This window comes from Mustela lutreola, chromosome 12, assembly GCF_030435805.1.
Source record: "Mustela lutreola isolate mMusLut2 chromosome 12, mMusLut2.pri, whole genome shotgun sequence".
In the NCBI taxonomy this organism is placed as follows: domain Eukaryota; kingdom Metazoa; phylum Chordata; class Mammalia; order Carnivora; family Mustelidae; genus Mustela; species Mustela lutreola.
The window spans coordinates 27,054,682-27,076,277 of NC_081301.1; the positions used below are offsets into that span (position 1 = coordinate 27,054,682).

At 43.7% G+C, this 21,596-nt stretch overlaps 1 protein-coding gene across 3 annotated transcripts in view; it reads left to right on the forward strand.

The window, feature by feature from the left end:
• The window catches only part of ABCA1 (ATP binding cassette subfamily A member 1), a 128,159-nt gene that overhangs the window by 62,174 nt on the left and 44,389 nt on the right, over positions 1–21,596 (forward strand). For all 3 annotated transcript variants that reach the window (XM_059143293.1, XM_059143292.1, XM_059143294.1), the window contains exons 8-14: positions 7,622–7,714; positions 11,985–12,225; positions 14,179–14,318; positions 14,645–14,761; positions 18,144–18,341; positions 19,093–19,298; positions 20,202–20,378. In XM_059143293.1, the coding sequence (XP_058999276.1) occupies positions 7,622–7,714; positions 11,985–12,225; positions 14,179–14,318; positions 14,645–14,761; positions 18,144–18,341; positions 19,093–19,298; positions 20,202–20,378 (1,172 nt within the window). The remainder of the gene's footprint in view (positions 1–7,621; positions 7,715–11,984; positions 12,226–14,178; positions 14,319–14,644; positions 14,762–18,143; positions 18,342–19,092; positions 19,299–20,201; positions 20,379–21,596) is intronic.

The following is a 21,596-nucleotide window of genomic DNA, read 5'->3' on the forward strand; positions in this document are numbered from 1 at the left end:
CAGGTTGAGCTAATACATAAAATCTTGGCCCTTAGTTGGATTTTCTGAATATGGGCAAAAGTAGAGGTTTTTAGCCTTCTTTGAGAGTAAGGGAAGTTTGAAATGTCCTCATGAACACCTTGTAACATGTATTCCCAGGGGAAAAATAAAATTGTGCATTATATTGAAAATCCTATTCAAATACATATGCATCCACATTATTTAGTAGTAGGGTCCCTGAAAAACTTGGATGGAAATAAGATTTTTGTAAATTGAAAGGAGTTTTCAATTACATTTAATTTCGTAGGTGTTCTGTCTTCTATTTCCATTTGGCTGTAGCTTCTCAATGCATTGGTAATCTCTCCCAGTCTTTATTTTATATAGTGATTATATATAAACAAACAAATTAATTCATTCAACAAATGTTGAGCCCTAATCTGTGCCATGCACTGGGGAGGGGGGCTGTGGTGAGCAAGATACAGCTTTCTTTGTTTCCCTGCTGGTGGGCAGTGGATGGGACAGATCAGGAACAGAGCAGATGCATCCTCTGCTGGGTGTTATGTAGGCCTAACCCACACTAACCCAGTCTTTGAGGATCAGGAAAGAAGCATCTGTTAAGCTGGGACCTAAAAAATAGAGTTCAATCAAGTAAAGAGCAGGGAGAAGAATGTTCCTGAACCTGGCTTGTGAATGGGGTCTAGAGTGGAGAGAGAAATGAAGGTGGTGGTAAGGGGAAACGCAGAGTTCTGAGTGGAGCAGCTATAACTATGGGGAGTTTGCTGATAGAAGGAATGGTGAGACAGGGTGCTGCGGAGGTGACCACAGGATAGAGGCCAACTTTCAGGATCTGTGTTAGGCTGTTGGGCCTCATCTGTTAGAGCAAGTGAACCCACTGAAAGGCTCCAGAGGGTAAGTGACTTGATGAGGTGAATTTGAATGACCTTTGAATCAGGACTCACACCGGTCCATTTCCTGCTCTCCTGAAGTGCTTCTCTTTTGCTTTTGGTTTTTCTTCCATGCACATTTACTGGGCACCAGATTATTCTGTGCCAGGAGCTATGTTGGATGCTGGGTTGAGATGAAATATCAGCTCAGAAATTAAAGTCAAATTGACTTGGCTAGGTTACTGCCTTTTAAATTTTCAATCTTTTACAATTTAGCTAAGCTACTAGGATAGAAAGACTATAATGAAATCATGTGCTAGACCCAAGAAAGATGGGGCACGATGGCCTTTGTCATTCTAGGGACAGTGTTCCAGAATGTCATGCTTTTAGGCAGTGTTGCCATGTTGTGATTGACACACTGCAGAGGTGGGTGGGTGCCTTTTGGGTAATAGAATATGCTTTTGTCTATTCTTCCTGTAATGATATTACAATACTTAGTTATGCTCTAAAAATATCAAATGATATATGAATTCTGGTTAGCTTAACATAGGTCATGTAGTCCCTCACTAAAGGTTTTATTTTCAGTCTCTTTCCCTATTTCATCATATGAGAAAATCACTTGCCTCCTATGGTCAATGGGGACCATGTGAGTTCATAGCCAAGGGAATGTTTTTGTTTAGGAAAAATAATAGTAGGAATTCTGAACTACAGATTGTTTACTGGAACTCTTCCAAAATATTAGTTGGCAAGCTTTGCCTGCCTTTGTCAAGTATTAGCAGGAGACCACAGTTCATAGTAGGTGCAAGCACGTGGTTCTCAGACCTCATTTTTGTGACCCAGTTTCAGGGCATGTTTCCTGGGGTCAGTTTTATTCAAGGAGCTTAGACATCTTTCAGATCAGATATGTGGTCAAGCCAGCTTCCACTCTTGACCTTTCTTCCACTCCTGCCTGCTCTGTTTCCTTTCCTCCTCTCTCACTCTTCTAGTCTTTCATTTAATTAGAACGTATGAACTAGTGAAAACTTCAAAAAGGCACAGAGAACACCCTTGTACACAACATCATCTGTTGTCCACCTTGCTTGCTTCTGATTCTTTTCAAAATAAAACCTTACAGGCATTGTCGATGCCCCCTCTTTCCCTCAGACACTCCCCTGGAGTTGCTTGCTTTTCTGCTTTCTATCATGTAGATGTATTTGCATTCGGTAATAACAGCATACCCTGTTGGTTTGTAGGTGTTCACATCGTGGAAACGTGTATATTCATCTGCAGCTTGTCTTTTTCACTCCACATTATCCTGTTGAGATTAATCAGTATTGATACCTGAGGCATCTGATTCATTTTAACTGCTACCTGGTATTTCCTTTATATACCAAAATTTTAAAAAATCTGTTCTTCCAAAAAAATAAAAATCTGTTCTTCCAGTCTCTGGCTTATTTTTTCCACAATGCTTATGGTGTCTTTTGGTGCAGTTTCTACTTTTAAAAGTTGAAGTCATTTTTTTCCACTTTGGTTTGGACTTTTTATATATATATATTTTTTTTTAAGATTTTATTTATTTATTTGACAGAGAGAGATCACAAGTAGACAGAGAGGCAGGCAGAGAAAGAGAGAGGAGGAAGCAGGCTCCCTGCTGAGCAAAGAGCCCGATGCGGGACTCGATCCCAGGACCCTGAGATCATGACCTGAGCCGAAGGCAGCGGCTTAACCCACTGAGCCACCCAGGCGCCCTGGACTTTTTATATTTTAAGTAGGCCTTTTCTACACCGAGTTCATAAAGACATCTTCTCTTATATATTTGCAACTTTCATCTTTTACTTTTAGTTTTATAATCTGCCAAGAACTTAATTTTGTATAGTGGTGTGAGATGGAAAACTTTCTAATTTTTCTGACATGAACAACTAGTCCCAGCAACAGTAATTAAGTAGCCTGTCTTTCCCCCATGAATTTATAATATTTAGTTTGCAGATTCTCATCAGTCTTTCTCTGTATTTTATAACATCCAAGCACAGAAAAGTAAAATGAAGTCCTGAACAAAATATCTGGATATGCTGAGCTCTTAAACAATGCTGCATATGAATTTTTTTTTTAAACCCTGTCTTGTCAACCCACACCAGTGTGTAATTCCAACACATCTTTGAAAATGGGAATTTATTTGTATTGACAATAGGTTGTGAGTACTTCTGTTCATGAATACTGCACATTTAATCTCAAACAACAATTAGTGTAAAAAGGATTCTAATAATGACGTTGATTGTTCTGCCTATTACTTATGGATGGCTTTAGCCAATGTTTCTCTTAGAGACCAAAACGTAAATTAGAAGTAAACCAGAGGGGCACGGGTGGCTCAGTGGGTTAAAGCCTCTGCCTTCAGCTCGGGTCATGATCCCAGAGTCCCACTCTCTGAGTCTGGACTCTCTGCTCAGCAGGGAGCCTGCTTCCCTTCTTCTCTCTCTGCCTGCCTCTCTGCCTACTTGTGATCTCTCTCTCTGTCAAATAAATAAATAAAATCTTAAAAAAAATAAAAAAGAAGTAAACTAGAGCTCAGACTATTGACAGCCGTATGATGCGGTATTGCATTTGTGTCTGAATATGTCAAGGTCTGATATCCATGGTAAATGGAATGAAGTCTTCATATTTATGTGTGTGGTCATAGGTGGTGTTCATGGGCTAAACAGTCATGCTTTGCTGAATTCAGCTTTCCTGAATTGTGTAGCTTTTAAAACAAGAATAAGAAGCCTGCCTCAAAGGTTAAGACATTTAAGTTGAAAACCCCCGAGGGAAAATTAGTACCTATGAAAGTTTAAATTCATTCAGATGAGGAAGGACGTCATCTAAGAACAACATGAACTGCTGATTGATTGTACCCTTCAGGGGATGGGATGCTAATGGTGACAACAGGCCAGTGGCATAGCTGTGGTTTCAGAGACTTAGCCTTTGGCGCTTGGTGGCCGAGACCTCTGTTGGTGTGCTTTTCTGGCCTCATGCATTTTGTACCATCTCCCATCCCAGTTGGGGCTGGGTGAATGGCTTGGCCTCTTTTCAGTGCTTCACCATCCAAAGCAGACAGCGTTGTGCTGACCAGACATGGAATACACAAACAACCACCTTCATGAAAAGCAGACTGTGAAAAAGAGGCATGAACATCGTCCAAGGGGCTATGGCTTAGTGGTTCTCAAACTTCTCTGTGCAAAAAATTCCCGAGGCTTCTCGGCTCGCATGCCTCAATTATGAATCAGCAGGTCTCTGAGGGCTGGGAGGCTGCACTGGACGAACATGGCAGCAGGTGCTGGTGTGAGAGCTCTGAGACCACACCGGATCCATCTGCGGAAGCTGCTTCTTCACAGTTGTCCACCATGATTTTGGTTGTCATCAAGGGCAGTTGGTACCATTTCAATTTAATAGTCTCTTTTTGTAGATTCCCTTCTTTTGCTTAGTAGACTTAGAAATTATATCTACTGTAAAGGTAAAAATCAATATCACTATAAATAGAAGGTACACATACATATGCATTAAGATAAATGGAGTGTGCATATACATGAGTGTATGTATGTAGGGATAGATATACATGTGTACTTCAATGTAGGTGAGGATTTTTTCCTTCCAGTTTTTCAGTTTAAATGTCAACCTTGGAGCAAGTTTATATGTGTGCATGTGTGATATAAATATACATCTGTAGTTGTATTGCATCCACTCAACATTACTTAAGTATGCATTTCATCTGCTTAACATCTTTTGTTTCACAGTTTTGCAAACACTGAGGGGAAAGGGGGCGTAGGGAGGAAAGGAGCATTCATCTCAAGCCTTCAGGAATTAACGTCTTAGTCTTGCACTGAAGAGGATTTCTAATGTTAGAAATAGCACATCGGTATGGCTGATGTGCTTTGAGATGACACCTTTAGCTCTCTTTTCAGTGGAGGGAGGGCCCCTCAGCAGTTCGAGAGCTAGCCAGGAAACAGAAGGGAAGATGAGTGTCTTTTCAAGAACTAGAAAATCCTTCAGTTTTGGTAGGAAACTTTTAGGGAAGGGAACAGGAAGGCAAAGGTGACCTTTCTGAGAACTGTGAGGGCTCACTGTGTGCCAGGTGCTGCGTGAGGTGCTCTGCACACACCCTCTTGTTCAGCATTCTTGATACCACTAGCACATCTGCACACCACGAACACTGCCATGTAGCTGCAGAAATCAGGCCGTGCGGAGTTCGAGACATTTGCCTGGGGTTCTGTAGCCACCCCAGGTCTCCATAACCGGAGAAGAAGGGACAGAGTGACAAGAATCATCAGAATCTTTTTTCCATTCAGATTTTATAAAGAAATGGATGGGCTACCAAATTTAAGTTGTGAAAAAGGACATTAAGTTAATTTGACTTTTTTTGTTGTTTTGTTTTGTTGCACAGTCGTGAGCGTGCATCCTGTTGTGGGCCTGATGTAAGCAGAGACACTTTATCTCCCATGCCTTCCAAGGAAGACCTCTCAGTTTGTGAAAGTTTTCTTATTGTAGGTTCTGCAGGGTCAACTTTTAATATGTTAACCTTTAGTGATGATGTAAACTTGTAGTAAGAAAGTGAAAAAACCAAAAATCTCCCACTTGTTTTTGCTCAGGATTACTTAATTGAAGGAAAGATCATTAACATAATCGGTGAGTGGCATCACGGAGACCTACTTGAGTATAGTGGTGAAGGGGAATTGGAGGCCCATCTGAGGATGGGGAGTGTGGGAAAGGCGGACCCTGGTGATTAAGCCATTCTAGGAGAGCTCATGAACCAGGCCGGACAGATTCTTTTATAGAACCATTAGACGGATATTATCAGAAATATACATTCAGGATTTGGCTTGGATAGTATGATGATCATCATGGTACTAACTTCTAATTCCAATTTTCTGTATTTGGACTTTTATTTTATCCTATTCTATTTTGTTTTATTTTATTTTTTATTTTTAAGTGGGCTCCACACCCAGCATGGAGCCAAGGAGGGGGCTTGAACTCATGATCTTGAGATCAACACCTGAGCTGAGGTCAAGTTCCTTAACCGACGGAGCCACCCAGGTGCCCCTGGAGTTATGTCTATCTATTTATTAAGATTTTATTTATTAGAGAGATGGAGATATGACAGATAGTGAGAGAGAGCACAGTGGGAAGGAGAGAGAGAAACAGGCTCCCCAGTGGGAGGGAGTCCAGCGTGGTGGGGTCCAGGGTGGGGCTCAATCCCAGGACCCTGAGATCATGACCTGAGACAAATGTAGCTGCTTAACCAACTGAGACACCCAGGGGCTCCCCTTCTCCTGGAGTTCTTTTTAAAGGAACATCCCCCAGCTGCTGTTTCTTAGATAATAATGATTTCTATCCACTTCCAGCTATTTTCCACAGTCTGTAAGATGATTTCACAACATTCCTTGACACAAGACAAAGAGCAAAATAGCCCAGCCTTGGATTGCCTGGTGGCTCTGTCATTTAAGTGTCCAGCTCTCAATTTCAGCTCATGTCATGATCTCTGGGTCGTGGGATTGAGCCCTGCATCAGCCTCCATGCTCAGCACAGGTTCTGCTTGAGTTTCTCTCCCTTTGCTCCTCACGGTGCTCATGCTCTCTCTCTCTAAAATAAATTAAAAAAAAAAAAAAAAAAAGCCCAAGGGCGCCTGGGTGGCTCAGTGGGTTAAAGCCTCTGCCTTTGGCTCAGGTCATGATCCCAGGATCCTGGGATCAAGCCCCACATCGGGCTCTCTGCTCAGCAGGGAGCCTACTTCCTTCTCTCTCTCTGCCTGCCTCTCTGCCTGCTTGTGATCTCTGTCTGTCAAATAAATAAATGAAATCTTAAAAAAAAAAAAAAAAGTAGCCCAGCCTTCTCTAAAGAGGTAGATGATATTAATAAGTAAAACGAAGCCCTCAGAAGTGCCAAGGAAAGATGGGTTTTCCCAGAAACCTTTTTTTTCTGTTTGACAAATAAAATGATGAAAATGATGAAACTGACCTTATATCTTTTTTTTTTTTTTGGAGGCCTGAAAACTCAGAACTCGAATTTGAGGCTCCTCAGCTCTTGCCGCTCTGGCTTCAGGGTCCATGCATCCTTGTTCTTTTTCTTCTCTAGCTTAGGCTTTCTGTCCTAACTAATCTTTTCCTTGGGCCCAATTAATTATTTTCTTATATTTGCTGTGAAACTAAGTGGCATATAACAGCAATTACATATACACATGAGTAAACATAAAGATCTGACTAAAAGTAGATTTAAAAAAAATAAGCGTTCTGTATCAAATTTCCAGTGTGAGTGCTGGTTTGAGTGGAATGAGCGAGAATTTCTCCTTTCTGTGCTTTTGGCAGCTTTAAACTTTACATATTCTTTCTTTCTTGTGCGCCATTACGAACTTGCTTGTCAAGGTCATTTCTCTATTGTCCATCTTGCAGATGGAGTTGGGAATTTGTGGTCACAGTTGCCTGGGGAGCACGTGCACACGCACACACACACACCCCAGCATGAGATGGTTTTATTTGTTGCATATCAAATAGTTTTAAATAGATATTTCTACACCATTTAAAAGCATTTGTCAGAAGATTAGTTTCTTATCTGAAGATAATTCTTATTTGAAACAACCTATAGACTGGCAGTTAGAATAATTTTAGTGTCTTATTTTGGTTAGGAGTGGGTTTCTTGTGTTTTAAACTCAAGATTGTGAATGGTTTTAATTAACTTGTTTATTTTCAGTAGACAGTTCAGGTTTATATTTGAGCTTAGAAACAAAGTTTTTTTTTTTTTTTTTCTTCTCATTCCAGAGGGAGCTAAACTCTACCTCTCCCATCCCGAGCAAGGAACTGAGTAAAGCCACAGGAACTTTGCTGGATAGTCTTGGGAGTTTGATCCAACAGGTAAGTAAGTTGTGTCTTTCCAGCCCCAGGAGGCAGACCACTATGGATTTTTCTTCACCCTGAGTGTGCTTAGAGGGTCCTTTTGATTTGAATATTGTGTGACCCATAAAATCAATTTCAGAAGCATCTGTATCTTAAAAATTACCCGGGTGGAGCTCTTTACTATAGAGATGAAAAAACCAAGATGTAGAGATGTCTCAGAGCTAATTAGTTTGTGGTTGAAGGTTCAGTACCTGATTTAGAACTTTCTCCTAGTGTTATTCCCTGCCCTTAGTTTATGACTCCTTGTCTCACCAGCCACTTAACCATATTTCTTCTTCAGTAGCAAGGCCAGTCTTTTTACCAAAACATTTGTTTGCCAACTAATAGAGTATACCCCTCATTCAGACCTTCCGCTGTAAATACCTGGCCTCTGATGTTCTCCTTTGGGAATGTCATTTCTTTTTCTTTTTGTTTCTTTTTTTTTTTTAAAAGATTTTATTTATTTATCAGAGAGAAAGGGGGGGAGAGAGCGAGCACAGGCAGACCGAATGGCAGGCAGAGGCAGAGGGAGAAGCAGGCTCCCTGCTGAGCAAGGAGCCTGGTGTGGGACTCGATCCCAGGACGCTGGGATCATGACCTGAGCCGAAGGCAGCTGCTTAACCAACTGAGCCACCCAGGTGTCCTGGGAATGTCATTTCTTGATGAGCATCAAGTCAGATTTGCCTTTTGGGTCTGCATGTTGACAAACATATCAGAATAACCTTATATTCGCAAGATTGGGGGCCTGTAGGTGCTGCCAAAAGCAGTTAACCTTTTCTCTGCCTGCCAGCCTGCATGTGCTTCCTGTCCGTGACGCCCAACCTTGTATCCGATTAGACTTGGAGAGGAGGAGCTGTCTGGAACTGAGTGGGAGGTGGCGATCAGAAACAATCAGGCCTAAATGTCCAGGACAGTGGATGGGAATACTCTTCTCAGACTTGGTCCAGTCTTATTTTGAATTGTTTCTCTAAATCATTATTTTGGTATTTGTTTTATTTTTCTCAAATATCAAAATTTAGGTTTCCAAGAATAAAAGTATTGTATGTTCAAAATGTTCCAAAGAACATTTAGAAAACACGGAGATTGAGTACTATCGACAATTTGGTGTATTGCTTTAAGTTGTTTTCTTTTTTCTTTGAATTCTGATCATGGGTGTGTGACTGAAGAGACTTGGGTTTTGGGTCCCTTTCAGGAGAAGTGCTTTCCAGCCTGCTGTTTGTTATTCTGCTTGTGAATGCTGGTGACCTTTATGTAGGTGCAGAAGCTGGATCACCTGGGGCTCTTCCAGAAGGCAGAAAGAAAAACAGAAAATGACCTACAAGTCCATAGCCATTTCTCTCAGGTCCCATTAGCGGGCTCCAGTATACCCTGTGCACTCCCAGCTTCCCTCCAGTCTTAGAGCAAGCAGAGCAGAGACTTGATATGGGAGGGTGTCTCTAAATTTAGGGTCTTGGGTACAGTGTTTTCTCTTACATCACTGGCCTGCCTTTTGTCCGGGGTAAGAAAAATAATTGAAAGCCTGCGATGTTCCCATTACTGATGAGGCAGAAACTTTCCATTGAGCCATATATCATTTTTCTTGGCAGCTGCTTCCTTGTGCCCTGCTTGCTTCCTGGGCCAGGCCGAGCAAGGGCCACCCACACCTCTCCGTGGAATACTTTCAAGCCCTCGTGACCATGAGTAACTTATTGTCAAACTTGCTATTTCCCTGAGACAAATGGACAGACCATAAATAAATGCACGTGTGTATCTGTATAGTGTTTGAAAGAAAGTTGGATGTTTTGACCAAAGCACCACCCTCGGTAGGAAAAGGGAGCTAGCAGTTTCCAAGGACCTCCCCCTGGCTTGTGCAGTTTCCCCCAATTTCCCTGTATCATTCACATGACAAACGTGAGTGGGCCTTATTCTTCCCATCTTAGGGATGGCACGGAGGCTTAGAAGAGTGGGACTTACAGTCATATAGTTAATTGGCATAAACTAGGATTTGAACCTAGGACTGTTGGACTACAAATCCTATGTTCCTTCTGCCTTTAGCTTCCTTTTTGTGTGATGAACTCTGATGGAAACTAGACTAGAATAGAAAGGATACTCTTTAAAGAAGGACATGCATGGTCAGAGATGGAAATAAACAGGTCAGCGTATAATGTGCTGAAGAAAAATAAAACAGGGTAAGAAGGATAGAGGGTGCTGAGGTGTTTCAAAGGGGTGATTAGAGGAGTTGTCTCTGACGAGGGGACAGTTGGACCCGAAGAAATGACCACGTACTGTCTGCTCCAAGCGGGAACAGATACAAAGACACTGAGGTAGGGCATGGATTAAGGAGTGTATTTAAAGATCCAGGAAGGAGCACGGTGAGGGAGCGAGGGAGAGGGCGCTGGGAGCTGAGGCGCAGGAAGGAGGTGAGCACCGTGCAGGCCTGGTAAGGCTGGATTTTTGCTGAGCGAGATGGAAGCCAGTTGGGGGTTTGGAGCAGAGGGCATATGATGTGACAAAGAGTATGAGGCTGTTTACGTTCTGGCTCTTAAATTGAGAAGAGACTAAGGTGAGGGCATGGAAAGAAGGGGGGCGTTGAAGTGTCTTGAGAAAGTAGTCAGCCAGCCGTTCAGACTATAGATAATTATCAAATACCGTCTTTCGTGGGCTGAAGGACAAATGGCCACCCTTCCCCATGAGTGGGAGTGCTTCACGGAGGAATTGTGGAGTGTGAGCTGAGGTGTAGGAAAATGAGTAGGAGTTTGCCCCGAGACAGGTGCTGGAAAGAGCCAACGGTCTGGAATAATTCTGTCATTTTGGTGCCTCTGTCCAAAAATGTACTGGTTTTATGTGGGAAGAAATTTGTTCTTTCGGTTGGGGGCCAGTGGGCTGGTGGTAGTGAGGCAGTCTGTGGAAAGGGAAGTGAGTGGCTCTCACTTATTATCACTAAAACATCTCCAGGGCTGTTCACCCACCAACAAAAGGAAGAGTTGTCTGGTGACCTCTCTCCTCTCTGTGTAGATGCCTCATCCAAGTGATGAAAAGATAAAGTAAGGAAAAGCTGGCCACCTAACTGTGATCTTGTAGTATGTGTCAGATGCTCCCTCTTTGGAGGGAGAAATGTTTGTGACTTCTGACCTGCCCCTGGAGTCCCTGGTTTGTCCCCTGGAGGCAAAAGGCAAAGTCAGGATCTAGAGTATCAAGGACCATGGGACCCTAAGGAACCAGGAGGCTGAGACAGAAAACTGGGCACGTGGTGCCAGAATTTAGGCCTTCTATAGGACGTGGGCAGGGCCCTGGGTCTCTCCTCTGCCCTCCATGGCTCTGTCAGGTGGTGAGAACATCAAGTGACCTTTCAGGGAATGTAGAGGTGTATTACTGATTTATTGTGGAATATGTAGAAATGCAAAGTGCGTGATAAATATTTAATGATGTGAACAGTTGGGCCAGGAACTCTACAAGGTGCCGGAGCACATTTGTCTCTGAGACAAAGCGCCAGTCTGGTGTGAGTCACAGACGCAGCCCGCGGCTGCAGGAACGTGGGACTCATCCTGTTCAGGGCCTTCTGTTCCTTATGATTTACTCTGCCCCATGCTCTGTTTATCTTCATCATCTTGGCGAGAAGTGGGGGCCCTCAGGAAGTGACTTTTGTAAGGCTGGAAGTGAATGAGGCCCGGAGTTGGGACATAGCCTCGGGTCGCCCGTGTTATGCTTCTCGTGTCATCCAGCACTTCACTGTGACCAGGATGGGCACTTCATACCCTCTGCCTTTCCTCCAAGGCACAGAGGCCGCCTCAGTTTCCACAGGGAAGTTGAAGGTGTTTTAGAGGTGAGGACATGCTCTAGGATATGAGCAGTTCCTCACGGATGTATGTGAACACATGACTGTTCAGAGAAAGCCTTCTCTTCCGTCTGCCCGAAGATAATCCAAATGAAGTAAAGCCCATCCCCAGGGGGCTCCATTGACTTCTGGTTTCTGCTTCTCAACCTTTACTTTGCATAGGGATCACCTGGGTGTCTTGTGAAGGTGCAGATTTGAATGTACTTGGATAGATCCACACCTTGCCGATAACCCTTCACTGGTCCCCAGCAGAGTAGCAGGGTTCTGTGGATCCCATCACAAGGCTCAGAGGACAGGGCACAGTATGTTCTGGGGTGTGGCTCTGGAGAGGTCAAGAAAATAAGCTTTCTTTCTCTCTCTTTCCCCCACCCTCGTGATACCCTCTTCTCCTCCTTCCCTCCTCCTTCCCTTTCTCCTCCTGATCGCGGCCACCAGCTGTTGAGCATGAACAGCTGGAGTGACATGCGGCAGGAAGTCCTATTCCTGACCAATGCGAACAGCTCCAGCTCGTCCACCCAGATCTACCAAGCTGTGTCCCGCATCGTCTGTGGCCATCCCGAGGGGGGTGGCCTGAAGATCAAGTCCCTCAACTGGTATGAGGACAACAACTACAAAGCCCTTTTTGGTGGCAACGGCACGGATGAAGATGCTGGCAGCTTTTATGACAATTCTACAAGTGAGTGTCTGCATAGATGGAACCCCTGGCCGGCTGGCCCCCCGCCCTGCTTAGTGCTATTCTGGGTCCCTTGTGCCTCCTCCCTAGTGTTTACCCTTGTGCTCTGGGGCACCACTGAAGATGTACGCGTCTGTTTGCCCAGGAGGCTGAGCTCCTAGAGGAGTCTTTTCCTTATCAGTGAACCATCCCCCCTGCTTTGAATGGGGCCTGGCGCATCTCAGGTACATGGTGTGTTTATTAAATTCAAGAGTGAGTGAAAGGGGCGCCTGGGTGGCTCAGTGGATTAAGTCTCTGCCTTCGGCTCAGGTCATGGTCTCAGGATCCTGGGATCGAGCCCCACATAGGGCTCTCTGCTCAGCAGGAGCCTGTTTCCCCTTCTCTCTCTCTGCCTGCTTCTCTGCCTACTTGTGATTTCTGTCTGTCAAATAAATAAAATCTTTAAAAAAAAAAAAAAAAAGAGTGAGTGAAAGCCCAGCTCCGCAGTTTCCTGGGGCTTGTAGGAGGGGAGTTCCCAGAGAAATCAAGGATCTTCTTCTTTGCGCTCCTCTACCCCCCCCCCCCCAGGCATGCTTTATATTAAAAACTTTGAAATAACAGTGATAATGACAGCAATAAAAGCTAACATTCAGGGAAGATTTCCTGTGTACTGGGCATTCTGTTGAAGTTTTCTCATTTAACCCTTCCATGAACCCTACAAGGAAGGTTGTACAACCCACATTTTATAGGCTCAGCAAGGTTAAGTGACTTGATCAGAGCCACACCATAGCAAATCCACAAGATCCGGGGTTAAGCCCAGATCGGGCTGGCCCGGTGCTTTTCCCCCCGTAAACCACATGGCCTCTGTTAACATGGCGTGTGTACCGTCAGACTCAGACATTTGATCTGCTGTTTGTTTTTGGTGCTTAGCTGCAAGGTGGTGTTAAAGAATCTTGTAACTCCATATCTGCTGCTCACACTTGGATGGTTTTGTGGGGATGTGTGTTCTGTGTCTGGTGGCAGCAAGGAGCCAGTGTTACAGTTTTAGACAATGGCATCCTTTTCCTTGAAAACATGATGCAAGTGAACCTTTCTCCATTTCCAACCGCAGGTGTCTCTTTCAGACACTGAGTGAGGCAGCTTTTTGTGCATTACTGTAACACAAGAACCTATTCTTCTTCTCTGGAGTAAAGCACTCCAGACATAGCAGGCTGCTTTGCAAGCCTGAAGGGGATGGCGTTAGACACAGTTTTCTGAAATGCCATCCGCTCTACTCCCTCACTTGCAAGTCAACCCAAGGGAACCTTCATTTGCAAAGCAGATACAACTATGAGCAAATCCTTTTTTTTTTTTTTTATGTATCCTCTCTGCAGCATATAGAGGATGCTTGCCATCCAAAAGAACAAAAAATGAAATTTAAAAAAAAAATTCAGAAATCCTTCTAGGTAACCAAACCTCATTGTCTATTATAACTTTGGATTTTTCCATTAGGAATTTTTATTACGTATGTTAGATATACTTGTGATGACACGTGTTAAGGGAAGTGTTTTATTTTTCTAGAAAACTAAAGACTAAATTCATCTCTCTGTTCTCAATGAAAATGAGTAGGCAGGCTGACATGAGATTATGAATCCAGAGTTATGCATGTATGTGCATAGTAAAAACATTTTTCTAGATCTTCTTGGTTATGAGTTATCCCTCTCTATAATAAGCTCTGATTACTTGTCAAGCATTCCTGTAGGGGCTCTCTTGATAACATCTGTTAATCCTCACCACATCTCTGCCAAGTACATAGTAACTTTATTTTAACAGAGGAGCAAATTGAGGCTCAGACAAGTGAAGGTATTTGTTATGTAGCTCATAAGTGGTGGAGCTGGGATTTGAACCCAGGACTGTTTGGCTAGCTCTAGAGCCCTTTTTAGTTCCCACCAGTTTATGACCGTGCATGTGAATATCTGCCTTTCATTGTCTTCATAGCTCCTTATTGCAATGACTTGATGAAGAATTTGGAGTCCAGTCCTCTTTCCCGCATCATTTGGAAAGCTCTCAAGCCTCTGCTTGTTGGGAAGATCCTGTATACACCTGACACTCCAGCCACTAGACAGGTTATGGCTGAGGTAGGTTGCCCAGGCCCAGAAATCCCTCTCCAGAATCCTCCTAGGGTTATAGCAGGAAGATGAAGGTGGCTTCAAATGGATTATATCGACTATGCTCATGGCTTTTCGGGGTTTCCAAAGAGGGAGAACCACAAGCGTGGCCAGGCCAGAACTGACTGTGGAGGGCCAGCTCTCCAGCCTTGGGTATTTGAGTCATTGCTGCAGGCATTCTTAGGGATGGGGAAGACTGGAAACAGTGACGGAGCATCTTGCCAGGGTCAGCCTAATATCTCATGGCTCTGCCTCTCCTTTTTTCCTGCTGCCTTTGGCTCCCCAACTGACTTCAGGTGAATAAGACCTTTCAGGAACTGGCCGTGTTTCATGATATGCAAGGCATGTGGGAAGAGCTCAGCCCCAAGATCTGGACCTTCATGGAGAGTAACCCAGAAATGGACCTTGTTCGGGTGAGTGTCCCTCGGATTACTATGTGCCTGCTTGATGCTAGAGAGGTGAGTTTCTGGTCACTTTGTTAGAGGTAACTGAGAAGGGAGTTCTTACATTTAACCAGGATAGATGTATTAATAGCAGAGCTCCAGCTGCCGGTGATAGTGCATGGATGACTCTTTCATGCACACCCACATCCCTGTGTCCGGTGGTCAAAAATCAGTTTTCCAAAAAACTTGGTGAGGGTTGGTATTGGTGATTGTAGGCCCCTGCCTATTGTCAGCTCTGGTCCTAAAGCCAACCACCGCATCTTATTTATTCTTCCTGTATCTTGGTAGTTCTTGACACAAAGGCCTGGGTCCTCCCTCCTAAGGCACTGTGTGAGTGCTGAGCCACCGTTGAGGTGTGGAGGGGAATTGCCCTGAGTGCTTCTGAGCCCCTTGAAAGGGATAAGTGCTCTAGAGACAATTGGATTCAAAAGCGGAGGAGTCTGAGCAAGAACAGAATGTTTCCTTTGTATGAGCCTGAGTGCCATTTAATCACATCATCCCTGCCTCGGGCTGAGTCAGAGAGTCATTTGACTATTTCCTATCTCCATGGTGAGGGAGGCCTTTTTCTTTTGTTTCTGCTGCCATTAAGAAGCAGGAATGGATTTTACCAGGTTTCTTGTCTTGACACCTCATCGATAAGAGGGGGCAGCTGGGTTTTAGAGGCAGTGCCTACTTGAAAGCTACTCTTCCAGGCTTAGGATTCTCCCCTGATGCCCTGGTTCGGAGCAGGGGGTGGGAAGTGTGATACCCAGGGAGATTAGCCAAGTGGGGGACCAAGGCTTCCATGGGAGGTAAAGCCTCGTGGTTGCTTGATTGTGGAGGGGGAAAGATTTCTAGCAGGAAGATGGTGGGGATGTCCAATGGGCCCATGGGTACTGAGGCCCAGAGTGCAGGAAGGTGGTTCAGCTGGAGACACTGACTTGGGACTCCTCAGTCTGTGGGTGGAAGTTGAAGGAGCCTCTCAGCTGCTCTCTTCTTTCTGAAGGAGTGTTTCTCTAAGTCCACGAGCTTGGGCTGCTCAGTCCTCTGTACCCGCTATAGTCTCGAGTCTGGTATGTGAGGTAATGCCTGAGGCTTCTGCTTCTTTTGGGTAGCTCTTGTGTTCCTTTCTTTTTTCAGCTTTATTGAAGTGCAATTGATATATAAAAATTGTATATTCTTAAGCTGTACAACACATTCTGATATAGTGTACGTTGTGAAATGGTCATCACAAATCAAGCTAATTAACATATGTTACCTCACAAAGTAGCCTCTTAGCAAATTTCAAGCATATAGTATTTTTTTTTTTTTTAAGATTTATTTATTAGCAGGAGCGTGCAAGTGAGCCAGGAGAGGGGCAGATGAAGAGGGAAAGCAGACTCCACACTAAGTGCTGAGCCTGACACTGGGCTCAATCCAGGACCTAGTGACCATGACCCTAGCCCAGTACCAGAGTTGGATGCTTAACTGACTGAGCCACCAGGCACCCCAACAGTACAGTGTTTGTAACTACGGTCATTCTGCTGTGCATTAAATCTCCTGAACTTACTCATACTGCGTAACTGAAACTTTGTACCATTTGACCTACCCATTTCCCTCCCTCCCAGCCCCTGGCAACCACCATTCTACTTTGTGGTAGCTCTTATCTTTCTGCTGTTTTCAGCTGTGTCTGCCTGCACTGCATCACCCCCCAGTTCGGGAGGCACTTCTGTGCTGAGTCACGAAACCCAGTGACACTAAACTGTTCTCCTTTCTGAGCTGCTCTTTGCCTCCTTCATCTCAAGACCCTGCTTTCTCCCTGCTACCACTCCTGAGGGTGATCTTAGGTCTCTTGATCCCCCAAGTACCCAAGAATGGCCACGTGATCGGTGGTCTCACGGGGCACATCTTTCCCATCTTGCTGCCTTCCTGAACCATAGTGCTCAGATGCCACACTGGGCAAGGCAGGCCTAACCCCAAACGCCGTGTGTCTTCATTCAGTTCTTACTTGTTCGAGTCTCCAAAGAAAGCCATTTCAGAATTACTAACCAGTACCCTTGTGATTTTGTGAAGTAAAAATTTGTAATGTTAACAAAATATTTCACATGTCTTACTGATGATATTGTAAATTGTTACTCCCTATAGGAAAGCAATTTGGGATGAGAATTACAAGAGCCATAAAAAAAGTGCTATCCTGTATGTCTCCATTCTCTTTACCCTTGGGGATGTACCCTACAGAAATAACTTTAAAGAAGTCACTGTATGAGAGGAAATGTTATTGCTATAATAATTGTTATTGTGAGAAATTAGAAATAGGCTAAATTCTTAGCAGTATGGGAATACTTAATGAAATTATAGTATATATACTCAATAATACCATTATGCTCCCATTAAAATAATATATATGAAGCCACATGGGGGAAAAACTTAAATTGTTAGTGGAAATAAGACTGATTTAAAAAGTAGCAGTGTTTGGCTCCTTAGAGATTCCATTTCAGTAGAGCTAGAATTTCATCTTCCCCTTTGAAGCTGTGACAGGAGTTACACTTGCTTCTCCTTTTCCATGAGCTGAGTTTGAAGCTAACCCCCTTTTCTGGCAACACCTGCGCAGGCTTCTGCCCCAGCCCTCTGGGTCTACTGGTTGAACACCAGATTAGTTTTGTCCTTCTCTTCCGTGTTGACTTCCATGGGAAACCCAGGGAATAAGACATGGAAGACAGGCCTCTTCTGCACCACAATCCATGCATGCTGAAATTTTACCTGGTTTTATCATGGCAACATTTTCCCAGAGTAAACAGTCTTAATTCAGTCTAGAGATAAGGTGTGTATGAGGCGTCATCAGCTTGAGTCTCAAAAGAAGAAGAAAATATAATGCGGGGGGAAGGTATGGTAGAATCAGAGTCCATGTTTCATGCTCCAGCTTTGCTACTTTTTAGCTGTGTGACCTTGTTAGGGAATTTTTTCTCATCTGCAAATTGGGAATTTTTAGTCAGATCTTCCTCATGGAGCTGGGTGAGGTAAAACATATAAATGATCTAATATAAAAATTGTGCAGAGTAAGTATGATCACTGTTGTTACTGTAGTCAGCACTGTTAAGCTAGGCTGGAAACATGGACTCTGGATTCAGACTAGTCTAACTTTGAGTCTCAGCTCCATGTCTATTAACATTATAACTCAACCTTGGTTTAAGATCATACTTTTTTTTTTTTTTTGACCTCTGTATTCTTCTCTCCTGTAAAGTGGCAACACTGTTATCTACCTCACAGTTTTCTGTGAAGATAAAAGAGACAACATATGTAAAAAGGTTAGGTTTTATAAATCATATAAGACTTAGTATCTAGACTAGTATCTGAGTTGGTGTTTATTGATCGTACCTTGTCATTGGAATGGCAGATGCTGTTGGCCAGCAGAAGCAATGACCACTTCTGGGAACAGAAATTGGATGGCTTAGACTGGACTGCCAAAGATATCCTTGCATTTCTGGCCAAGCACCCAGAGGATGTCCAGTCTGCTAATGGCTCTGTGTACACCTGGAGAGAAGCCTTCAATGAGACTGACCAGGCAATCCAGACGATCTCTCGCTTCATGGAGGTGAGAACCCGTTCCATGGATCTTTTGGAAAAGTCTTTTGCTTCTTTCTCTGAGATGGTACAATAAGGTTTGGATTGCAGGAAACTTCAGAAATTATGTATAATCTTATTTCCAGTATATGCTGGGCTAAATTCCAGTCCAATATAAGGCTTGGTGTACAGAAGACACTCCTAAATGTTAGTTGAATGACTGAATGAATGAATAAACAGACTAATGCTAGCTTTATTCGGTCTCCAAGAAGTGTTTCTATCCATTGCCTTCTAGGTTTTCCCAAGGTTTCATAGCTCAATACCTCACGGCAAGAAAGCATGCCCTTAAAAAGGCATTATTTATGAAGCTTATCTGAGAGCTAATAGGATACATTATATTTTAAAAATCTAGTTTTAAAAATTATGTGACTTCATAGGAGCAAATAAGGGTTTTTGGGGTCTGCTTATTTGGTTAGTTATGGTTGAATATGGCCAAGAAAACAGAGGAAAATGAGGTATGATCATTGTTTCAACCTCTTTCTGTCCGCAAAAATCAATATAAGTAACTTAACTCTAAATACTTGTAGCATTTCTCTTAAATTGCCGTTAAAAAAACAAAAGGATCTGTTCTCAGTCGAATACTGGAAAATGACTAAGGAGAAGATGAGAGGGTGAGGATAGAATTGTCACGCAGTTAGCACGCCCCTCCCAGGACAGTCTCTCTTGGGCGCCGTGTGTTTTCTGGGCCACCAGAGTTCTCATGAAGGCTGTTCTTCCGTCAGTGTGTCAACCTGAACAAGCTCGAACCGGTAGCAACAGAAGTCCGGCTCATCAACAAGTCCATGGAGTTGCTGGATGAGCGGAAGTTCTGGGCTGGTATTGTGTTCACTGGAATCACTCCTGGCAGCGTGGAGCTTCCCCATCATGTCAAGTACAAGATCCGAATGGACATTGACAATGTGGAGAGGACAAATAAAATTAAGGATGGGTGAGTTCAATCCCACCACACCAGCCAGTTTGGGAGACGTCAAGAGCAGCTAAAATGACTAGAGACACTTTGTTTTAAGTAATAATTTGGTAGAAATTTCACCCCCAAATAACTCTAATTGGTGGCATGATTTTGTTGAAAATGGCACATTCATTGCTAGAGACAGTTATTTCAAAGGTCATAAAATACCATCTTTTGATTCAGCATTTCTGCTCAAGAGAATTAAACCCATGGCATTAAATCAACAGGAAGAAAAGAAGAAATAAAGCCATTAAGGTTCCCTGCGGTAGCATTACCCATTTTTACAAAAAAGGGCAAACTGCCAGTAAAAAAGGGAATAATTAAGCAGATTTTGGTATGTCCACTTGATGCTACGTTAGGAAGCCAAAGAAGGGGGGGGAAAACCCCAACCAACATCTTGGTGGTGGTATGCTCATTTTTCATTATATCTGTTTAAAAAACACGTGATTTCACTCATATGTGGAATATAAGAAGCAGCACAGAGGATCATTGGGAAAGGGAGGGAAGACTGAATGGGATGTCATGAGAAAGGAAAGAAAACTGTGAGAGACTCTTAACTCTGGAAACACACTGAGGGTTGCTGGAGGGGAGAGGTGTGGGGGATGGGGAAACTGGGTAATGAACATTAGGGAGGGCAGGTGATGTGAGGAGCACTGGGTGTTATACGCAACTGAGGAATTATTGAACTCTCCATCTGAAACCAATGGCATACTATATGTTGGCTAGTTGAATTTAAATAAAAAGTAAAAAATGTGCACGCTTGAGACTAGAAAATAAGGTATAAACATTTAAGATGAAAATAGGGGTTCTGTCTTGGTGGTGGGATTGTGGGTGATTGGCTTTTTTTTTGGGAATATTTGATGACTTGTGATCTGGTTTTAGGTACTGGGACCCCGGTCCTCGGGCTGACCCCTTTGAGGATATGCGCTATGTCTGGGGGGGCTTTGCCTACTTGCAAGACGTAGTGGAACAGGCGATCATCAGGGTGCTGACGGGCACTGAGAAGAAAACCGGTGTCTATGTGCAGCAGATGCCCTACCCCTGTTACGTTGATGACATGTAAGTTAACCACTGAGCCGCTATCCTCATGGAACTGGGTAACACTGTCCCCAGAGAGAGTACCTGCACATACATACTTACACACATGCGTGCACATATATCCGAAGGAGGAGATCGGACGCTTTGGTTTTATGTATTTCACGTATGTGTTGATACAAAAAAAAAAAAAAGACTGTTGAAATTCATTGAAGATTTTAGGAAATAAGATGCGGGTATCGGTAGTTGATGGTCCCAGCCACGGCACTGACACACATGTGCACATCCTGGAATCCTTTCTCCTTTCTCCTCTGTAGTTACCAGCGCTTCTATTTTTCACGTATGCTGCCCTTTTGGTCAGTTATTGCTCAGTCTGCAAACTTCAGATGTGTTGTGATAAACACGTGCAGGCACATACACGTGTTTGTATGTCCCCCAGACTCAGAAACAGTGGTCTAGACCTATAAAAGCTGCCTGCGCAATCCATTTGTGCACTTACTCTTTATAAGTGATAAACGGCATTTTGAAACAATCCAAATAAAACTGAACAAGGCCTTTTTATCTTGGACTTTAGATAATCTTTCAGTGCTAAGTCACTAAGCGGTCAAGATCTTGTTGTGGGAACCGTGATTTTTTTTTTTTTTTAAAGAGAGAGAATGAGAGCGGGGAGGGGAAAAGGAGGGGCAGAGGGAGAGAGAGAGAATCTTAAGTAGGCTCCACTCGGGTGTGGGGCTTGATCCCATGACCCTGAGATCATGACCTGAGCTGAAACCAAAAAGTCAAGACGCTGAGCGGACTGAGCCACCAGGCACCCGCCCCCTAGAGATTTCTTGGGAGAGAGCACAGCTAGAGGTGTAGTTGTAGGCATCTAGGATCTGTAATGTCCCTCCAAACTCTGGAAATTCTCTCAGTCTCTGTTGTGGTGTGCATGTGTAGAGATCAGAGTGTAGGAGGGGTGGGGTTCCTCTTCTGTTTTGTTCTCTGCTTTGCACTGAGCGGCTGTTTCCTTGTGTGGCTCACTCTAGCTTTTCCAAGTCACCCTGAATGATCTTGTCTTTTTCACCGTCAGAAAGATTAGAGTTTTCCAAAGATTTCCCTCAGCCAAGATTCACTCTAGAAAGGATACCTTTAGATGAGGATAGGAGGGGAGCTTAGTGGCATTAAGTGCCTCTGCCTGTGGTCACGTAGCTGCTAGGTGCCTAAGTAGTAAAGCTGGGACTTGGGCCTGGAGTTCCAGGGTCC